This window comes from Bufo bufo, chromosome 6 (assembly GCF_905171765.1).
Source record: "Bufo bufo chromosome 6, aBufBuf1.1, whole genome shotgun sequence".
NCBI classification, from domain to species: Eukaryota; Metazoa; Chordata; class Amphibia; order Anura; family Bufonidae; genus Bufo; species Bufo bufo.
The window spans coordinates 27363920-27384282 of NC_053394.1; the positions used below are offsets into that span (position 1 = coordinate 27363920).

General features: G+C 44.8%; 1 protein-coding gene across 1 annotated transcript in view; it reads right to left on the reverse strand.

The window, feature by feature from the left end:
• The window catches only part of LOC121003986 (killer cell lectin-like receptor subfamily G member 1), a 187214-nt gene that overhangs the window by 126121 nt on the left and 40730 nt on the right, over positions 1–20363 (reverse strand). The window contains exons 4-6 of the mRNA XM_040435986.1: positions 19341–19409; positions 17264–17365; positions 10476–10589 (exon numbers count right to left, since the gene is read on the reverse strand). Of these exons, the coding sequence (XP_040291920.1) occupies positions 10476–10589; positions 17264–17365; positions 19341–19409 (285 nt within the window). The remainder of the gene's footprint in view (positions 1–10475; positions 10590–17263; positions 17366–19340; positions 19410–20363) is intronic.

Consider the following 20363-nt stretch of genomic DNA (forward strand, 5'->3'; position numbering starts at 1 on the left):
GCCAAAGCTGCAGCCGCCTTAGCCGAGAAGGAACGATGGTAGTCGGAAAAAGCTGGACCACCATACTTGTGACCCAGGTCAGTGACCAGGTACAAGTAGCTGTCCAGCTCTTCCCTCCTTTGCGGCTGTGCGGTGCAGATAATGTCTCTGAAGAGGCTAAACGCCAATACGAACTTGGGAATAGTCAATTTGCGATTAAGCCGCGAGCCCTTGGCCCTGAGGACCACAGACACATCCCCACAATTGATAACCCTGTTCTCGGGCACATCTTGAGCGGCAATGAGGATCGACGCCAGATTAACGTCCTTCTCTGCCAGAATGTCCCTCTTGAGGTTGTCAGGAATGAAGTGTGAGGGGGACACCTGGGGAATGGGCCTGGGCGTACCTGGTGCCAGCCAGCCCGATGTGGACGGTGCGATCAGCGGGACGGGTGCCGGGGGTGCCATGGGTGGCCAGGATTCCAGCTCTGATACCCTCGCCCGGACATCAGCTACTGAGTCGACCAACGAGTTTAGGGTAGACTGCAGCTGCACCAGTGATAACTGGATGGAAGACGTGTCTGGCTGCACCGCCAAAGTGCTGGAGTTGGTCATGAGCAGTTTGTACAGCTCTGCCTTCCTGGCGGTGGCAGGGTGCGGCATGCCTCTCCGGTTTAGCTCTGCTAACAACTTTGGTATGGTCCAACTCCTAAGGGATGATGGACCCGCCTGGCCTGACATGACCGACCCGGAGACAGATAGGCTGTCATCCATATCCGAAGCTCGAGACATAGTAGAGCTGTTGAAACAAAAAAGGTGTGACAGATAAAGAAAAAAAAAGCGAGAAAGTGATGAAGGAACGGGATTGAAGAGGTGCAAGATGGAGAAAACACGTACCAGAATGAGAACCCGTAACACGGACTAGCAAAACCTGACCTAGCCGGACAGACGAAGAGACCAATTAAAACGTGAACATAGACCCGATGGGTACACTGACGGAGTCAGTGCGAACTTACCTGTATAGGACCGATAGGAACAGGAAATAGGGAAAACCCTGAAAATAAAAGTAACAGGCGAATTTGAGAGTGCAGAATAACGGATGACCCCATCCCTGTTAGAACCAGGCAAACTGGCCAGGATGGGGTGCACCCCTAGGTCAAGTAAACAATCTGAGCGATTCTGACCGGTTACTTGACAGGAGAAGGCCCCCTGAGCGTACCAGGCGGGTGACAGAAGAGATGGCGCGTTGCCATGAGATAGAGGCTGCACGTAGCAGCGGCCCGCGAAGGGCGGCAGACTGACATGGGGTACCTGTGAGACAGGGAAAAATAGCGAAGAACGACCAGGGGAGCAGCCGGAGAATGGCCCCTTAGAAAAACAACCCATATAAGCCAGCGGACAGGTGCGTCAAGACCCACGTATCAGAGAAGGAAAAGTATGAAGACCTGGGCGTACCAGGGATGTACAGTACCCTGGGCGAACCAGGGGAGACACTGTGACAAGACAAGACCACCGACTGTGCCCTGGTGAAAAAACTAAGTGTCTATGACACGGCGACAACAATGGCCTGGGCGTACCAGGAAGATGAGACATGCCTGGGCGTGACCAGGTACGAGAAAGTGCGAACGAAGCAGGGCGAATCCTGCACAGGATGGCCACCTTGGCGGTTATGATGGTACATATATAAAAAGAATTTTTTATTTTTTTTTACATGCTGGGCCCATACGCCAGTGTAGGCGAAACTTGGACCTGAGCATCGCCCCAAGAACGCTATGTTGTATGTTTTGACAGTAGGTTAAAAGGACCTCTGGAAGCGAAATTGCCAGGTTGCGGTGATACGTATGAACGGAATGATGGGCACTGCTGTGTGTCCCTGTAGCCTATGCGTGCCAGCCTGGAACGCATCTCGGCTCCGCGCGCATGCCCAGCCACTTTGGGTGTAGCGCTGCTCACAGGAGCGACTCGACGGCCTGCGTGCAGGGCCGGAAGTTGGATTACAGAGCTGGTGCGTTCCAAGCTGGAACGCAAGTTGTTTTTGGCTTAACCAATTCCCCAGGCCGTTATGCCTAAATTTATTGTGCTAAGCCAAGATGATGGTGCTAGAATTTGTGATGGCAGGGTTTTTGCAGGCAGGGGGAGGAGCCGCCTGCACCCCACAGTGGAACGCACGCTGCTCCCCCAGACCGCTGCCCGACCACTGTCTTCTAGGTAGCGCAATATGATCTATGATCCAGCACCTTAGATTCCGTTCTGTGTGATGAAGGGATCCAAAATGTCTGGAAACAGGTAGATCAATGCGCTTTTTCCTTATGGAATTTCTATGATTATTTAACCTTAGTTTCAGTTCCTTTGATGTTTCACCAACATATATTAAGTTGCAGGGACATGATAACACATAAATCACATATGATGAAGAACATGTGAGATGAAATCTAATAGGATACTCTTTCCCTGTATATGGATGTACAAAGGATCTAGATTTACATATATAGCGACAATTGACGCAGCTGAGGCACGGAAGGTAAATTTAAAGAACGTGGTTACCCCCGTAAGCTGTTAAATGAACAAAAAAGTAAAGTCCTTCATATAAACACGGAAAGCACACCACCTATTCCTCAAAAAAATTCAAAGGATACCGTTTAAGTCGACATACTCTGACTGTAGTTTGGAGATAGGACAGATTTTGAAAAATAATTGGAGTATTCTCAGTAGATGTTATAAAGATGTCCCTGAGTTTAAAATTCCTCCTCTTTTATCATACCGGAAGAACAGGAATATTAGAGACCAATTGGTCACAGCAGATATAGGTCCTAAAAAAAGTATTATACAGCGAACATTGACGCAGTCGGGGCTGGGATGTTTCCCGTGCCTCAGCTGTGTCAATTGTCGCTATATATGTAAATCTAGATCCTTTGTACATTCATATACAGGGAAAGAGTATTCTATTAGATTTCATCTCACATGTTCTTCATCATATGTGATTTATGTGTTATCATGTCCCTGCAACTTAATATATGTTGGTGAAACATCAACGGAACTGAAACTAAGGTTAAATAATGTGGGGGATTGAGTTAGCACAACCTGTATGTAGGTGCACATCACTATGGCGAAATACATATACAAACGGAAAATACAAATGTGATAGCACTCTGCATCCAGCATTCTGCCCTGCCTCCATGCTGGATGAGGCATTGGTGTACATTTTGGCCAAAGCGTAATAAGCCACTCACCACGTCAAGGTCGCCTCTATTGAGTGGTCCCTAACACTAGTTCCTACCTGTTCATGGGCCACGACAGCGACACAAAGTCCAGGGAAGGCAGAGTGTGCTTGGCGTGCATGCTGACCTGCATTCCCTGGACTTTGTGTGGCTGTCGTGGCCCATGAACAGGTAGGAACTAGTGTTAGGGACCACTCAATAGAGGCGACCTTGACGTGGTGAGTGGCTTATTACGCTTTGGCCAAAATGTACACCAATGCCTCATCCAGCATGGAGGCAGGGCAGAATGCTGGATGCAGAGTGCTATCACATTTGTATTTTCCGTTTGTATTTTCCGTTTGTATATGTATTTCGCCATAGTGATGTGCACCTACATACAGGTTGTGCTGACTCAATCCCCCACATTTTTTCTAAGGTTAAATAATCATAGAAATTACATAAGGAAAAAGCGCATTGATCTACCTGTTTCCAGACATTTTGGATCCCTTCATCACACAGAACGGGATCTAAGGTGCTGGATCATAGATCATATTGCGTTACCTAGAAGAGGCGGTGACCGTTTAGCAATTTTAAAAAGAAGAGAACTACAATGGATATATACTCTGAATAGCTTACACCCTAGAGGTCTTAATGCGGAATTTAGGTGAAGGACCATTGATTTGGGGTTGATCCTGATTTTCCTTGTGTCTGCGGTTCTCCTGTTTCAATTGTGTATGATAGTGCCAAGGAATAGTGAAAGTACAATTTGTAATTCACATCAAATATATTATCCTATTTGAAACTATTTAAAAAAAAAAAATTCTTGCCTTTTAGAAATTTTAACTTCCTCATGACCGGATGGGGATCCTTGGACCATGTCTCTTTGAAAGTGATGACGCCCAGCAATAGTACCTGTCTGTATTTTTAATTGTTGCGCAACTCCAGATATTTAATTTATGTGTAATGCTTTCCTTAAAAATCTGAGGGAGAATCCCCCTTATGGCTGCGCTATTATCGGCAGTTAGGTTGACAGTGCCAGCGGGGTACATTGAGGTGTCCCCTTCTGACATATGCGACCTATTGGGTTGGGGTCCATGTCGGCAGATTTGGAGCTCTCCCCACTTGCTGGATAACGTAGGAGTTACCTACTGCGGCTGGATAAATCATCGAGGAGGCACTTTGCACAATAAATACATTCATAACAAATACTAATGGAACCGTAGGGCCGCTTGCCTTCAAGCAATATGGCGGTTTCAGTACAATTCGAGGAGCGCATACGTCACATTGAAGCACTATGTCACACATGATGACACTAGTCCGGACATGCGCAATGAGTTATCGGAGACGCTCAATGGAGCGCGATGGTCTCTGTGGGCGCCATGACTTATAGAGGTATGATCTCTATGATCTTCATCCGGCATATTAAGTCACTTTATTCACCATAGTTTTATAAAAGATGTTATTTATATGTACCTGTTGTATTGTACATTATATGGTTAATGGATCTACACACAAGTATATAGTTCATGTATTGATGATCTTATGCACATGCACTTTGTTTATTTTCTGCACATGCATCAGATGTATTTAATTTAACTATGATTGGAACCACATTGTGATTGGTTGGTCACTTATGATATGTCTTTATATGCTCTCATTTTCACTGTTTCCATGCTTGAGGAAGGCTCTTGTGAGCCGAAACGTCGCAAGTTTGCCATATTATGGGTGAATAAAAGTTTTATCTATTTCACTACAACTCAGGAGTGCAGTCCTACTTTTTCGTCTTTATATATATATATATACAGTACAGACCAAAAGTTTGGACACACCTTCTCATTCAAAGAGTTTTCTTTATTTTCATGACTATGAAAATTGTAGATTCACACTGAAGGCATCAAAACTATGAATTAACACGTGGAATTATATACATAACAAACAAGTGTGAAACAACTGAAAATATGTCATATTCTAGGTTCTTCAAAGTAGCCACTTTTTGCTTTGATTACTGCTTTGCACACTCTTGGCATTCTCTTGATGAGCTTCAAGAGGTAGTCCCCTGAAATGGTTTTCACTTCACAGGTGTGCCCTGACAGGTTTAATAAGTGGGATTTTTTGCCTTATAAATGGGGTTGGGACCATCAGTTGCATTGAGGAGAAGTCAGGTGGATACACAGCTGATAGTCCTACTGAATAGACTGTTAGAATTTGTATTATGGCAAGAAAAAAGCAGCTAAGTAAAGAAAAACGAGTGGCCATCATTACTTTAAGAAATGAAGGTCAGTCAGTCAGCCGAAAAATTGGGAAAACTTTGAAAGTAAGGGCTATTTGACCATGAAGGAGAATGATGGGGTGCTGCGCCAGATGACCTGGCCTCCACAGTCACCGGACCTGAACCCAATCGAGATGGTTTGGGGTGAGCTGGACCGCAGAGTGAAGGCAAAAGGGCCAACAAGTGCTAAGCATCTCTGGGAACTCCTTCAAGACTGTTGGAAGACCATTTCAGGGGACTACCTCTTGAAGCTCATCAAGAGAATGCCAAGAGTGTGCAAAGCAGTAATCAAAGCAAAAGGTGGCTACTTTGAAGAACCTAGAATATGACATATTTTTAGTTGTTTCACACTTGTTTGTTATGTATATAATTCCACATGTGTTAATTCATAGTTTTGATGCCTTCATAGTCATGAAAATAAAGAAAACGCTTTGAATGAGAAGGTGTGTCCAAACTTTTGGTCTGTACTGTATATATATATATATATATATATACAGTATATAAGTCCATATATCAGGTGAGTGCATATGTGAGTCTGTCCATGTATGTGGTGAGTGCCTGTATGAGTGCGTCCATGTATGTGGTGAGTGCCTGTATGAGTGTGTCCATGTATGTGGTGAGTGCCTGTATGAGTGTGTCCATGTATGTGGTGAGTGCCTATATGAGTGCGTCCATGTATGTGGTGAGTGCCTGTATGAGTGCGTCCATGTATGTGGTGAGTGCGTGTATGAGTGCTTCCATGTATGTGATGAATGCGTGTATGAGTGCGTCCATGTATGTGGTGAGTGCCTGTATGAGTGCTTCCATGTATGTGGTGAATGCGTTTATGAGTGCGTCCATGTATGTGGTAAGTTAATGGACGCACTCCTCAAGCGCATCATCAGAATGGCTGGCAGAATCACTGGTACTCAGCTACCATCACTGGAGGACATCTTTACTGCTCGCTGCAGCAACAGGGCAAAAATCATCTGCGGGGATCCAACTCACCCCGGCCACAGCCTTTTCATTCCCCTACCCTCTGGTAGGCGTCTTAGAGCCCTACACGCCCGCACCACTAGGCTGAAGAACAGCTTTTACCCCAAAGCAATCAGTCTCCTAAATGCTCAGAGACTATTGCCCCTTCCTAGGATAGAAACTACCACAGACTGAAAGTGACTGCTGCATTCATGACCCCATGATGATCTCTTGTCTGCAGTGGTGTCTGAATCAGTGTATATATACTCATCAGCACTTCCTACTTTGCTCTTGCTATATATATATATATATATATATATATATGCTGTGAACTGTGAATAGTAATGATTTCTAGTGTAATGCTTTAGTTTAAATGTTCTTGTTCCTCTGTCCATGGCATCTAGGATTGCTCCAAACAACATTTCATTGTATTGTACATTGTATTACATTGTATTGTACAGTGACAATAAAGGCATCTTATCTTATCTTATCTTATCTTATCTTATCTTAAGTGCGTGTATGAGTGCGTCCATTAAGTTGGGGAGGGGCCCTGCACAAAAATTTGCTGTGGGGCCCAGTCAGTTCCTGCTTATCAATATTGTTTATATACATAGAATTCTTCCGACTCACGCATATAAACATATAGCATAAATAGCTGCCGATCTGTATCATTGATCATGCAGAAAGATATGCTGTGACAGTAGAAGCCAATGATTGGTGTTCCTAACAGATATTATAAAAGGAGATATGCTGTGACAGTGGTCACAAGCAAATCATACTTCTCACAGATAATCCCATCACCCCTATCATTGATACACAATACGATGGTCATGACTTTGAGTTGGGGTATCTAAATGAAACAAGTGTAGGAAATTAAGTCATTGAGCCCCAGCGGTTTGACTCCTTGTAATATAAATGTCCACTGGGCCTCCTTGCGTAACAATAGATTATTGATATCTCCCCGCCTTGGAGGAGTTCTAATGTGTTTCATCCCTTGGAATTTTATACAGTTGCTCATGCCAGGGTGGTGCATCAATATATGTTGCGCAATTGGAGTATCCGCCTGCTTGGCAATATCCAGGAGATGTTTCCCTATTCGCCTCCTGAATTCCCTCTTTGTTTTTCCTACAAATTGTTTATTACAGATGCAAGTAGCCACATACACCACCCCCACAGTCTTACAGTGTATAAATGATCTAATACAATAGCTACTTCCGGTAGTTGCACTTACCGCTTTATTGCCTTTTTGAATTGCTTTACAAGCAACGCACCCTCCACACTTAAAGGTGCCATTCCGTTTCCTTGCTAGCCATGTTTCACTCGTGGGAGCGGTGAAGGCACTATGTGCCAATTTATCCCTAATGTTACATCTTCGACGATATGTAATTGACGGATAATCACCAACTAGATGTCCAATGTCTGGATCAGACTTCAGAATCCCCCAATGGTCCCTCAAGATTTCCCGCACCTCTTTGTGTGCCCTGTCATAAGTGCTGATGATCCGCACTTTAGTATCATAATTGTCTTAAGGTCTTGGGGTGCAACAAACTCTCTCTATCACATGCAGCCGCATGCTGGTATGCTTTTCTTAGGGTCGATTGTGGGTACCCTCTCTGTGTAATCCTCCTTTGGAGGTCATTGGCTGCCATCTTCAAATCGATCCACTTGGAACAGTTGCGCCGGGCCCTAAGGTATTGACCTTTGGGGATACCTTGCTTTAGTGTACTAGGGTGACCACTTTCCCATCTAAGCAAGGTATTCGTCGCTTCCGGCTTCCTGAACATCCTAGTTGTTATTTTGCAGAACTGGTCAATGCTCACAGAGAGATCCAGAAAGGTCTCATTGATCTCACTGGTAAAGTATAGAACCAGATTGTTACCATTAAGCGAGGAAACAAAATCCTCGAATCCGGTCTTAGTGCCCTTTCAGAGGATGAAGGTATCATCAATGAACCTCATCCATAATATGATGGATGAGGTCCATTGTTCCATCTTCTCACTGAAGACCACCTCTCTTTCCCACCAGCCCAGGTAGAAATCGGCAAAGGTAGGGGCACAGGGGCTCCCCATTGCCACCCCCCTGAGCTGGTGGTAAATCCTACGGTCAAAAAAGAATATATTGTGGCTCAAAATGAACCACAAAAGTCTCATCACAAATCCATTATGTAGGGAGAGGTGTGATCCACGCTCAGCCAGGAAGGCTCCGACAGCCTCACATGCCCTATCATGGGGGATAGAGCTGTACAAAGCCTCCACATCCAAACTGGCTAGGAGGGTCCCCTCATCATAATAGACATCATTGAGGCATCTCAGGATGTCCATAGAATCTCTAACAAAGGACGGCAGACTGGTTACAAACGGACTTAGTATTTTATCTACCTACATACATGCTAATTTTCTCTGTAAGTCTTTCAACCCCCGATACTATAGGCCTTCCTTTCAAGCGATTTACCCCCTTGTGAATCTTCGGCAGGCTATAGAAAGCTGGTAATACAGGATATTCAGGCAACAAAAATGCATGTTCTGCTTTACTAACAAGCTGTTGCCTTTAAGCCTCCTCGAGGATCCCATCCAGTTCGTGTTTAAACCTCTGTGGGATTGGAGTCTAATCTTTCATAGCATGCTTTGTCATTTAAAATGCGCATACACATTTAAATATACATCTTATTGTCTAGGACCACCACATTGCCCCCTTTATCAGAGGGTTTTATTACTATTGTCTTGTCCCTTTGTAACATCTCTAAAGCATCCACTTCCTCTGTAGCAAGGTTTGGTGTATTGTAGTTATGTACCTGCAGTGATCTGAGTCTGTCTGTTGTAACCGTCAAAAAAGCGTTGAGAGGCGAGTATTCACTATGGGGGGAGAATCCTTCATGAGGGTATTTTGAGGTCCATAACGGGTCCTGTATCTCTTTCCCTTTGTACCTCTTCCAAAAGATCGGCCAACAGCCTAACATCCTGCATTTCATCTTGCTCGATGCCCAACTTCTGACATTGTTCTTTGTCATGTGTTAGGAAAAATTTGCGCAATTTTATTTTCTAATGAACAAATTAATGTCTTTGACCCAAGTAAATGGGGTTGAAATTACATTCTGGGATCTAGTGAAATAAAAAATCTTCCCTTCCTTAATCTCTAGTATACCTTACAAATTGGTAATGTTTCTTTAACCGGAGGCTACTCAAGCTGCACGCACGCCCTCAGTGGCATGCAGCTACTACAATCTATGTGTGTGTGTCTTAAACTATAGCTCCTGATGAAAGGCTGATGTTTATCAGCATAAGAAGCGTGTCAAGCTAATATACAGTAGAACGATTTATGTAGCCGACTGGGCATCGCTGAATTGACTAGGGCACTTGAGTGTACTGCATACAGCTTTAGATTGTTGAATGATGGCATATGCAGACACCAATATATTACTAAGATACTGATTGAGGTTACCAGATGTAGGCAACTTGGTATATTAGTCGCCCTTTAGAACATAGCTCTGCAACAAAGGAATTATTCCCATAGCATGGGGGCACAGTGCAGGGCTTTAAGTCTATATATATGAGTATGACTATCAATTGTGCGTTGAATGAGATTATAGCACATTGTCATACTCCTCTAGTGGTAGAAAGGCAGTGGGGGAACGCGAGGTATATTTTCATATTGTGCCCTCATGTCTTTGATGCTCAGCCTGATAAGGACTTTGTGAACTTCCACATTTATTTTTTAAGTTGACCATTTAATAAAGTGTATTTTAGCGACATTTATTCAGGCAGTTAACCAGTTTTAAATATGACTAAAATAGACAGCCTATATAAAGACATGCTGATAAAGCTGTTGCACAGCCGTATAAAGTTATAGTGGTGCTAAATGGGAGGACAAATGGGACTTCACTGTAATAGCCCTGCACTACTGTCACTTTGTAGATGGCATGCAGGGAAACAATGAAGAGGATCCAATATGCCGCATGAGTGCTATGGCCCCAGCCGATCAGCAAGAGTGTCGGGAGTCGAATTCCCAGTCTCCAGCATTTCTGATGCCCGATTACCCTTCAAAGTGAATATTTATGAACACTCACAGTTATTTACCTACCTGAGGCACTGTCAGTGTTGGACACACAGAGCTCCCGACGTAGTCTCATAATATTAGTATCTACAGTTGTCTGATTAAATTTGTTTTCCTTTGTACTCTGGTTATAAAAGAAAACTGAAAGACACAAAGTGAACCTGAGTATGAAAGTGAATAAACACTGACACCTTCAAGTGTCACATTTAGAATTTTCATTTTTTTTGCATTTTCAGTGAGTCCCTGATAAGCTGGTGCAGAGGATGAGGGTGGTAGTTGCCCTGATGTGTCACAGTGTACTCCCTCAGGCTGTCACTCCTTGGGGATTGATGCAGTGGAAATGTAGTTAGAAGAGTCAGGCCAGAAGTGAACGCATATAACAGTCTCTCTTTACAAAATATAACTTATGGCACATCCATCAGCATTAAAGGGGTTTATATTGATGACCTATTGTCAGGATAGGTCATCAGTACCCGATCAGCGGGGGTCAGACACCCAGCACCTGCACCAATCACCTATTAGAAGAGGAGGTGATGATCCATGTGAGTGCTGCTTCCTCTCCATGCAGCGGACATGGTGGCGTAGTGTAATTGCATGTAATTGATCCATTAAAGTGAATGGAGAGTACTCATTAATACACTGCACCGCTGTAACTTCCGACACGACGGGCAGTATAATGAAAGCAGCACTTGCCTCCTCTTCAAACTGCTGATCAGTGGGGGTGGTGGGTAGTCGACCCCCACCAATCAGATCCTGATGACCTATCCTGACGATAGGTCATCAATATAAATAGTGGGAGAACCCTTTTAAATACAAAGTGCAGTTTCTGGGACCAGATGAGGAGGTATGGTGGAAGGTTGGATGGCAATTTAATGACACTACCAGGCAGTTGTTGATATAGGTGTACACTGTCATACTGGCTTAATGTTAGTCTGGCCTAGTGGTGGCTTAGGTACAGTGCCTTAAAAAGGTATTCATACTCCTTGAACGTTACACATCTTTCACGTTACAACCACAAACTTAAATGCATTTTATTGGGATTTTATGTCATAGACTAAGACAAAGTAGCAAGCATGTGTGAAGTGAAAAGAAAATGATGCACAGTTTTTTAATTTTCTAAATAAAATAAAAATCAGAAAAGTGAGTACATTTGTATTCAGCCCCCTGTACTCCGATACCCCTAAATAAAATCCAGGGTGACCAACGATCTTCAGAAGTCACCTCATTAGTAAATAGTCTATCTGTATGTAATGTATTCTCGGTTTAACTACAGCTGTTCTGAGAAGGCCTCAGAGGTTTGTTAGAGAACATTAGTGATCAAACAGCATCATGAAAACCAAGGAACACATCAGACACACCAATGCAGTAATAGTGCAAATTAACAGGATATGTCATATAAAATGCAAATCCAACAACTCTCACCCTGGGTTCAGACCTGAGCGTTCGCGATGGAGCGCTCTGTATGCGCGTTTGTACCGGCGTTTACAAGCGCGCATACAGAGACTAGCGAACGCCCATTGTCGCGCGTTCCCGAAAGTCTATGTACGGGAACGCGCGACAAAACGCCCCAAAGAAGCTCAAGTACTTGTTTGAGCGTCGGGCGTTTTACAGCGCGATCGTACGCGCTGTAAAACGCCCAGGTGAGAACCATTCCCATAGGGAAGCATTGGTTTCACCTTGTTGTGCGTTTTACAGCGCGTAGGAACGCGCTGTAAAACGCTCAGGTGTGAACCCAGGGTAAAACAGTAGGTGCAAATAATGGCATATAGTGGCATCTAAGGCCCCTTTCACACGGGCGAGTATTCCGCGCAGATGCGATGCGTGAGGTGAACGCATTGCACCCGCACTGAATACCGACCCATTCATTTCTATAGGGCTGTTCACATGAGCGGTGATTTTCACGCATCACTTGTGCGTTGCGTGAAAATTGCAGCATGCGCTATATTGTGCGTTTTCCACGCAATGCAGGCCCCATAGAAGTGAATGGGGCTGCGTGAAAATCGCAAGCATCCGCAAGCAAGTGCGGATGCGGTGCGATTTTCACGCACGGTTGCTAGGAGACGATCGGGATGGAGACCCGATCATTATTATTTTCCCTTATAACATGGTTATAAGGGAAAATAATAGCATTCTGAATACAGAATGCATAGTACAATAGGGCTGGAGGGGTTAAAAATTATCAAAAATAATTTAACTCACCTTAATCCACTTGCTCGCGCAGCCGGCATGGCATCTCTTCTGTCTGTCTTCTGTGCTGTGTGCAGGAAAAGGACCTGTGGTGACATCACTCCGGTCATCACATGATCCATCACCATGGTAAAAGATCATGTGATGGACCATGTGATGACCAGAGTGACGTAACCACAGGTCCTTTTCCTGCACACAGCACAGAAGACAGACAGAAGAGATGCCGGCTGCGCGAGCAAGTGGATTAAGGTGAGTTAAATTATTTTTTATTATTTTTAACCCCTCCAGCCCTATTGTACTATGCATTCTGTATTCAGAATGCTATTATTTTCCCTTATAACCATGTTATAAGGGAAAATAATACCATCTACAGAACACCGATCCCAAGCCCGAACTTCTGTGAAGAAGTTTGGGTCTGGGTACCAAACATGCTGATTTTTCTCACGCGCGTGCAAAACGCATTACAATGTTTTGCAATCGCGCGGAAAAATCGTGCATGTCCCCGCAACGCACCCGCACATTACAGTAATCTTGATACAGATTTTGCTCAGGAGCTTCATCTTACACTGAATATTGCATATTGTGTAACAGCAATGTCACCCTAAGGGCTCATGCACATGAATGTATTTTGTTTCCATGTCCGTACCGTTTTTTTGGCGGATAAGATGCAGACCTATTGAAATGAATGGGTCCACATCCTATCCTCAAAAAGAAATGCGAACAGCATTCTGTCTGCATCCGTATGTCCGTTCCATAGCCCTGCAAAAAAGATAGAACATGTCCTATTCTTGCCCGTTTTGCAGACAAGGATAGGCATTGTTACAATGGATCCGCCCCAAAAAAAACAGATGCAACACGGATATCACACGGACATCATCCGTATTTTTTGCAGATCTGCTTTTTGGGGACTGCAAAATACATATGGTCATGTGCATGCACCCTTACATGGAACGCTCAAGATGTCACTGGTTAGAAAAAAATTATCCAGATACTGCAAATATCCCCAGTTTTACACATATTTATTTCATGTTGCAAAAAGGCTTCATTACTTTTAGGTTAAAGTAGATTTTAAAATATCAATGCATTCAAACACTGAGACAACCTTTGCCCTAAACTGTGAAGAATGGGAAAAATATGTCACATCCTAGGTCTTAACAGAGTTTTCCTATCTCAAGAGTTTGTGGCATATCACTCCACAAATGGAGACAGGTGCAAGTCCTACCTCTGGGAACTGTTCCTGTCTTCAGAATAGGGTCCTCAAAGTAAGGCCGAATGCACACGGCCGAGAGCGGTCCGTGGTATGCCGGGCTGGATTCCTGTTCAGAGCAGGAGCGCACGGCGTCATTGGTTGCTATGACGCCGTGCGCTTCATGCCGCTGCTGCACTACAGTAATACACTGGTATGATCTATACGAGTGTATTACTGCACAGCAGCGGCGGCATGAAGCGCACGGCGTCATAGCCACCAATGACGCCGTGCGCTCCTGCTCTGAACAGGAATCCAGCCCGACATACCACGGACCGCTCTCGGCCGCGGAACACGGCCGTGTGCATTTGGCCTAAAGGAGAGCACACCGCTTAGGCTACTTTCACACCTGCGTTAGATGCAGATCCGTCTGGTATCTGCACAGACGGATCCGCACCTATAATGCAAACGCTTGCATCCGTTCAGAACGGATCCATATGCATTACCATTTGACTTACACTAAAAGTCAATGGGAGGCGGATCCGTTTTCAATTGCACCATATTGTGTCAGTGAAAACGGATCCGTCCCCATTGACTTACATTGTAATTCAGGACGGATCCGTTTGGCGCCGCATCGTCAGGCGGACATCAAAACGCTGCAAGTGCAGATAGTGCACTTCAATAACTACTGGCACACAGTGTCCTAAAATAACTGCGCACAGCACATAGTGACCCTGACACTAATAGTGTAAACATAACGTCCCCCAAAAATAATTGTGGTAAGCGGATACTGTGCCAAGGTGCCCCCACAGTAATAGTGCTCCCAAAAGTCCCACCGCTAGGAATAATTCTCTGCTAGAGCACACATGGTAGTAATAGTGTTCCTACAGTGCCCCCAACATGTCTCCACTGTGCCCCAGAAGTAATAATGCTCCCATAGTGCCCATACTAGTAATCATGTTCCCCATAGACCCCAGTAGTAATAAAGCCCATAATAATGCCCCCCAGTAGTAATAAAGCCCATAATAATGCCCCCCCAGTAGTAATAATTCTCCTTATAATGTGCCAGTGCAAAAAATACTCCCCTTTAATACCCCCCAGTTAGCTAATGTCGCCATAGTGCCCCCATAATGTGCCAGTATAAAATACCCCTATATAGGGCCCCCAGTAAATGCCCCCATAGTGCTCCTCTACCCCCTTCTTCCAAGTGCCCCCATAATGTACCAGTATAAAATGCCCCATATATAGTGCCCCAGTAGATGCCCTCAGTGTCCCCCATAATTTGCAAGTATAAAATGCCCTTTCTTAGTGCTCCCATAGATGGCCCCATAGTACTCCTCTCTCCCCTTCCCCATAGTACCCACCATAATGTGCCCCAGTATAAAATGCCCCTATACAGAGCCCCCCATATAAAATACCCCTTCTATGTGGCCTCAGTAGAAGCGCCCATAATGTTCCTCTCCCCCTTCCCCCATATAAAATACCCCTTCTTTGTGGCCTCAGAAGATGCCCCCATAGTGCCCCAGTGTCATGCCCCACTCTGACGATGTGCGGAGGTCGGCCAGGATTGCAGCACGAGTTTAGTGTTTGTTTTGGAGTCGTGCTGGATCCGCCCCTCATCAGGTGCACTGGGTGGAGTCATTAGTTTAAATAGCTCCTCTGCCCAGTGCCCTGAGCGGATTATATTCATTATTGTGATCTTGGAAGCTAGGAAGGAAGGTTGGCTGTCTGTCTGCTCCAGCTCAGGAAGATAAGTGTTGTTTCTAGTTGGTTGTTTTGTGTCATCTTTCCCATCCAGGTTCTGTGCGAGCAGGCTGCTCCTATTTCCCACTTCACCATCTCAGGGAATTCAGGGTTTTGTCAGCCCAGGCACGGGGACATCTCAGATCTACCTTCAAGATCTGTAGATGGGCTGAGCAGTGCAGAGAAAGAGGTCAGGGATTAGCTAGGAGGTGACCCTTCCCTGTCTCTCGCCCAGAGCCTGGTTGGTTCGTTATCTGTCATACTGAGTGCACGCCCGCCGTGACACCCAGTAAGAAGTGTCCCCATAGTGCCACCCAATAATGTGCCAGTAAAAAGTGCCACCAATAATGTGTCAGTAAGAAGTGTCCCCATAGATGCCCCCACAGTGCCCCACAATAATGTGCCATTAAGATGTGCCCCCATAGATGCCCCCCAATAATGTGCCAGTAACAAGTGCCCCCATAAATGCCCCCAATCATGTGCCAGTAACAAGTACCCCCATAGATGCCCCCCCAATCATGTGCCAGTAACAATTACCCCATAGATGCCCCCAATCATGTGCCAGTAACAATTGCCCCATAGATGTCCCCCAATCATGTGCCAGTAAAAAGTACTCCCGTAGATGCCCCCCAATCATGTGCCAGTAACAAGTGCCCCCATAGCTGCCCCCCAATCATGTGCCAGTAAGTAGTACCATATAAAAAAATAAACACTTATACTTACCTCCATCAGGCTAGCAGTGATGCGATGCAGGCCTCTTCCGGCCTGTGTCTCGCGCTGTACGGCTCAGGCGGCGGAATGACGTCATTGCGCTGCCTGCACTGGCCTCTGATAGGCTGCAGGCTTAGTGCCTGCAGCCTATCAGAGGAACGGGGAATTGAGTCGCCTCCCTCCTCTGCCCCGCTGCAGCACATCTACCTATATCGTGTCCTGAAGACGGCGATACTGATAACTATGGAGATGAGCGCTTCCACAATGGAAGCGCTAATCTCCCTGTGACCTGCCGCCGCCCCCATTTGTCACCAGGGCTGCGCCTCCTGGGGCCATCTCTACATTTTGCCTAATTGGCAGTGCAGCCCTGCTAGCGCCCCCTGGAATTTTGCTCCCGGGGCAAAGTTCCCCCAACGCTACGCCACTGGCCAGCGGGGCTCAAGAGGCAGCTGCCTTGGGCCCCCCAGAAGCAACTGGGCCCGGGGCAGCTGCCCCTTTCGCCCCACGCTAAAGATGGCCCTGCTTTCAAAAGCTCTCAGCTGAACAGCTAATCCTCTTAACCTCCCCATACACATGCATGCACAGTTTGACCAATCATACAATGTTCTTAATGGTCACTGTGAAATATGCTACTGCCTGACGCCTCTGACAACAGTTTATCTCCCTTGTGCCGTGTTAAAATTTAATATGCTTGATTTTTTTTCTCCAAACATAAGTCGAATGAATGTCGGCCAAACAACTTCTACACATTAGAGAGTTGGTCGCTTCCCACTAAATTGGCAGGTTTGACTGATATTTGTGTAATGTGTATGGCCAGCTTCATAGTGTTTAATCATTAAAACGACAAGCCCTGATAATGAGCACTTTGAAACATGGCTTCTTGGGGAAGAGGACGGAGAATGGCCGCTCCAGGGTCAGGAAACAGCCCTCTAGACATTCATATGCAGCAATAGTACGGGTCATAAGAATTAGTAATAACATGACCTACCCAAAAATCCACAAAGGAGAGCAATAATGATGATGATGAGGACCGCAATAAGAATTTTGAGAATTCTGTATCTGCACCTTGTCAAGACTTTTTCTTGAACCTCTGTCAATAAATATAGAATGTGTTAAGATTCTGCACATAAAGTAACATAAAGGATGCTAAGACTGTAGGAAGAAATGAACTGGCAGGCAGTTAATGTACATTGAAGGATTATTAAGTAACACCCTAACCACCAGATAACTGATAGATTGGTGGTGGTTCAATTACTGAGAACTGAAGAATTGGGGGCCCTGTGCCCCAAAAATGAATGGATTGGATGATTAAGATTTGCGCTGCCACTTCATTAATCTCAATGGGTCAAATGAAGATGGACAAGCACAATGCTCGACTGCCTCCAACAGTCTAATAGAAGAATGGAGCAGTAGTGCACATGCTTGTCCAGGCCTCTATCACCATGATCAGTGGGGCCCCAGTGATCTAACAGCCCTTAACCCATGGATAGGGAATAACTTCTCACTGAAATGACCCTTTAAATGTACAAAGCCATTTGTAAAGCAGGCGTGAGGCTGCACTACTGAGGGATTCTGACGACATGTTTACCTCTGATTTCTGTCAGGTACAACAGTGTTTTCCTGGAGGCCTTGTGTGCTTCCATCTCCATCTGCATCAATATTGATGTGTGTACACATGATAATAATGATGTGCATGCTAATTTAAATAAGCACAATGGGGGAGGGAATTTATTAAGATTGGCGTTTCATCCTCTGGTCTTAATCTAAAGTGCACAAGTCCCTGGCGTTCTGATCACCGGAGGTAGCAGCTGGAGAATTCCTGCAATGTTGTAGCTTTACACTGCTCCTGATAGACCAGATGTCCTCTCTGGTTGAGGGCTCCTGCACACGACTGTATCCAGATGCCGGCCGAGTACTTGCCGCCATGTTTTTTTCTCTCCTGCAGACTGGTGTGCTGTCCGCATCATTTGCGGCTCCATTTAAATGAGCAGGTCTGCATCCGATCCACAAAAATATCATATATGGACCAAAACTGAGCCCTGATAGAGGTGGGTGCTGAGAGGTGGGAGGTCCACTTTATTTGCATGCTTTAGACCTGGGATATTTTGGCTTCACATTTATTATTGTGTTAGTAATTACTAGTCAGGATTCCCAGTCCTTAAAGGGGTATTGCAGTTCAGTCTCATTCATGTTAATGGAGCTGAGCTGCCATAGCAAAAATAACCCATAGATGCTGTATTTGGAGGAAAGCATCTATGTTTTAAGTTCTGAACAAGCTGTTTTAACTGCCTTGTGCAGGTCCTATGTCTTCAGACTAGATGGGTCAAATGGCTCTTATCTGCCGACACATTCTATGTTTCTATGTTTCAACAACAGTAAAGTTATCTAGGATTTACTGCCAGGCTTGGACTGGTCCACAGGGGTACAGGTGAATACCCCGGTGGGCCCCTGAGCAAGGTGGGTTCCTAGTCTTCCACCCCCTGCACAAGTGGCACATAACACATTAAACTTACTGCACTACATACAGATATTCCATGTACAGCACCTCAACGAGCCGATATTCATATAAAAAACTGATAGATTATTAAAGAAATTTCCCAGCTTATTATTATAGACACGATCAGAGCTGAGAAGACTTCTAGGTATAGAGGAAAGCTGTAAGTGTCCTCTTCTCCCCAGGACCTATCTTCTCAAAGCTTCTGCAGGAACCCCCATATTCAATCATCTGGTAGCATCTTGCTGCTGTGTGAGTAGGTAATATTTGAATGTATCCGTACGGTGGGCCCCCAAAATAGATTTTACTGGTGATCCCTAGGCACCCCAGTCCGACACTGATTACTGCCGTGTCCCAGTGTCTAATGACTGCTTACATGTTTCACGCCTCCTGCTGTTACAGAACTTTTATAATTCTACAGCAAGTGATCAGATAAATCTCCTTGTTCCTGCACAGACGTCGGCTACCAGAAATCAGTGGAGGACCATGTACAGTATTTTCAATCATGCTTGTAAACCAACTTACTAAAGAGAGTGTTTTATCTGAACTGACACTGAGTATATGAACCTACCTGGTGCTGCGGGTAAATGACTCTGGGATGCAGCTGTCCTTATGTCGGCATAAATAATAGTCGCTGCACCTATGGAAAAACAATAGATGATGAATAGTGAACCATTGCCACTAGGCTTCACGCACCCAATAGTTGAGGGCCATAGGGTTCCAGGTGGGTTGCTTTTGGGAAAACTGAGTATCCTATACTCCACACAATGGAACATGCTGTGAAATTTACTCCAAATTTAATGCGAATTCCAAATACAATTGTATGCATGAGGTCTTACCTCAACAGTGTAGGTCAGTGATGGAATGGTTGGATGATTTAGCTTTTAGATTCAAGTAAAGCTGGCCATAAATGTGATGGTTAAGGTTAAAGGAACACTAAAACCTAGAAATAAATGATACAAGTACACAGGAAATAATCTAACCCCCACAGCTTATCAGTCTAAAGCATTTTCTGCATGCTCCTGAAGGAGTCTCGTAGAAAACAGAGAACACAGGGGTCAATCTCCTGCTGATCAGTTCCATCTTTTTATTTTTTTACCAAATCTGTTTTTATTCAATTTGTAAATAACAATCAGGTACAAACAAATCAGAACATGTACATTATTACAGTCAAAATTGTCTCAGGTGCAAAAGTCAGCGGCGGTACATATGCTGAGAAGGAACTCTAACAGCTCCTGAAACATCACTGAGCTATTACTCATGCAGAGTTGTTTTTAGAGACAATAAGCAGGCAGAATTACAAAGCATTACCCATTATAATGGAATACAATACACTATAATAGAATGTGATAGAATGTAATACATATCCAGGCCCAACATAACGAAGTGGAAAATTAGGTGGGGAAAGAAGTAAGGAAGGGGGGGGGGGGGCAGCCTCTATGGGTGATCTAGGGGATCTCTGTGGGAACTTAACCAGAGTTCCATATACCCACAACATCCACACAATCTAACATCTAGATATGGCCTTAGGTAGTGTATAAAAACAGAAATGACATAAGAAAACTTGAGAAGAGCTAATTCTAACACCCCAGAG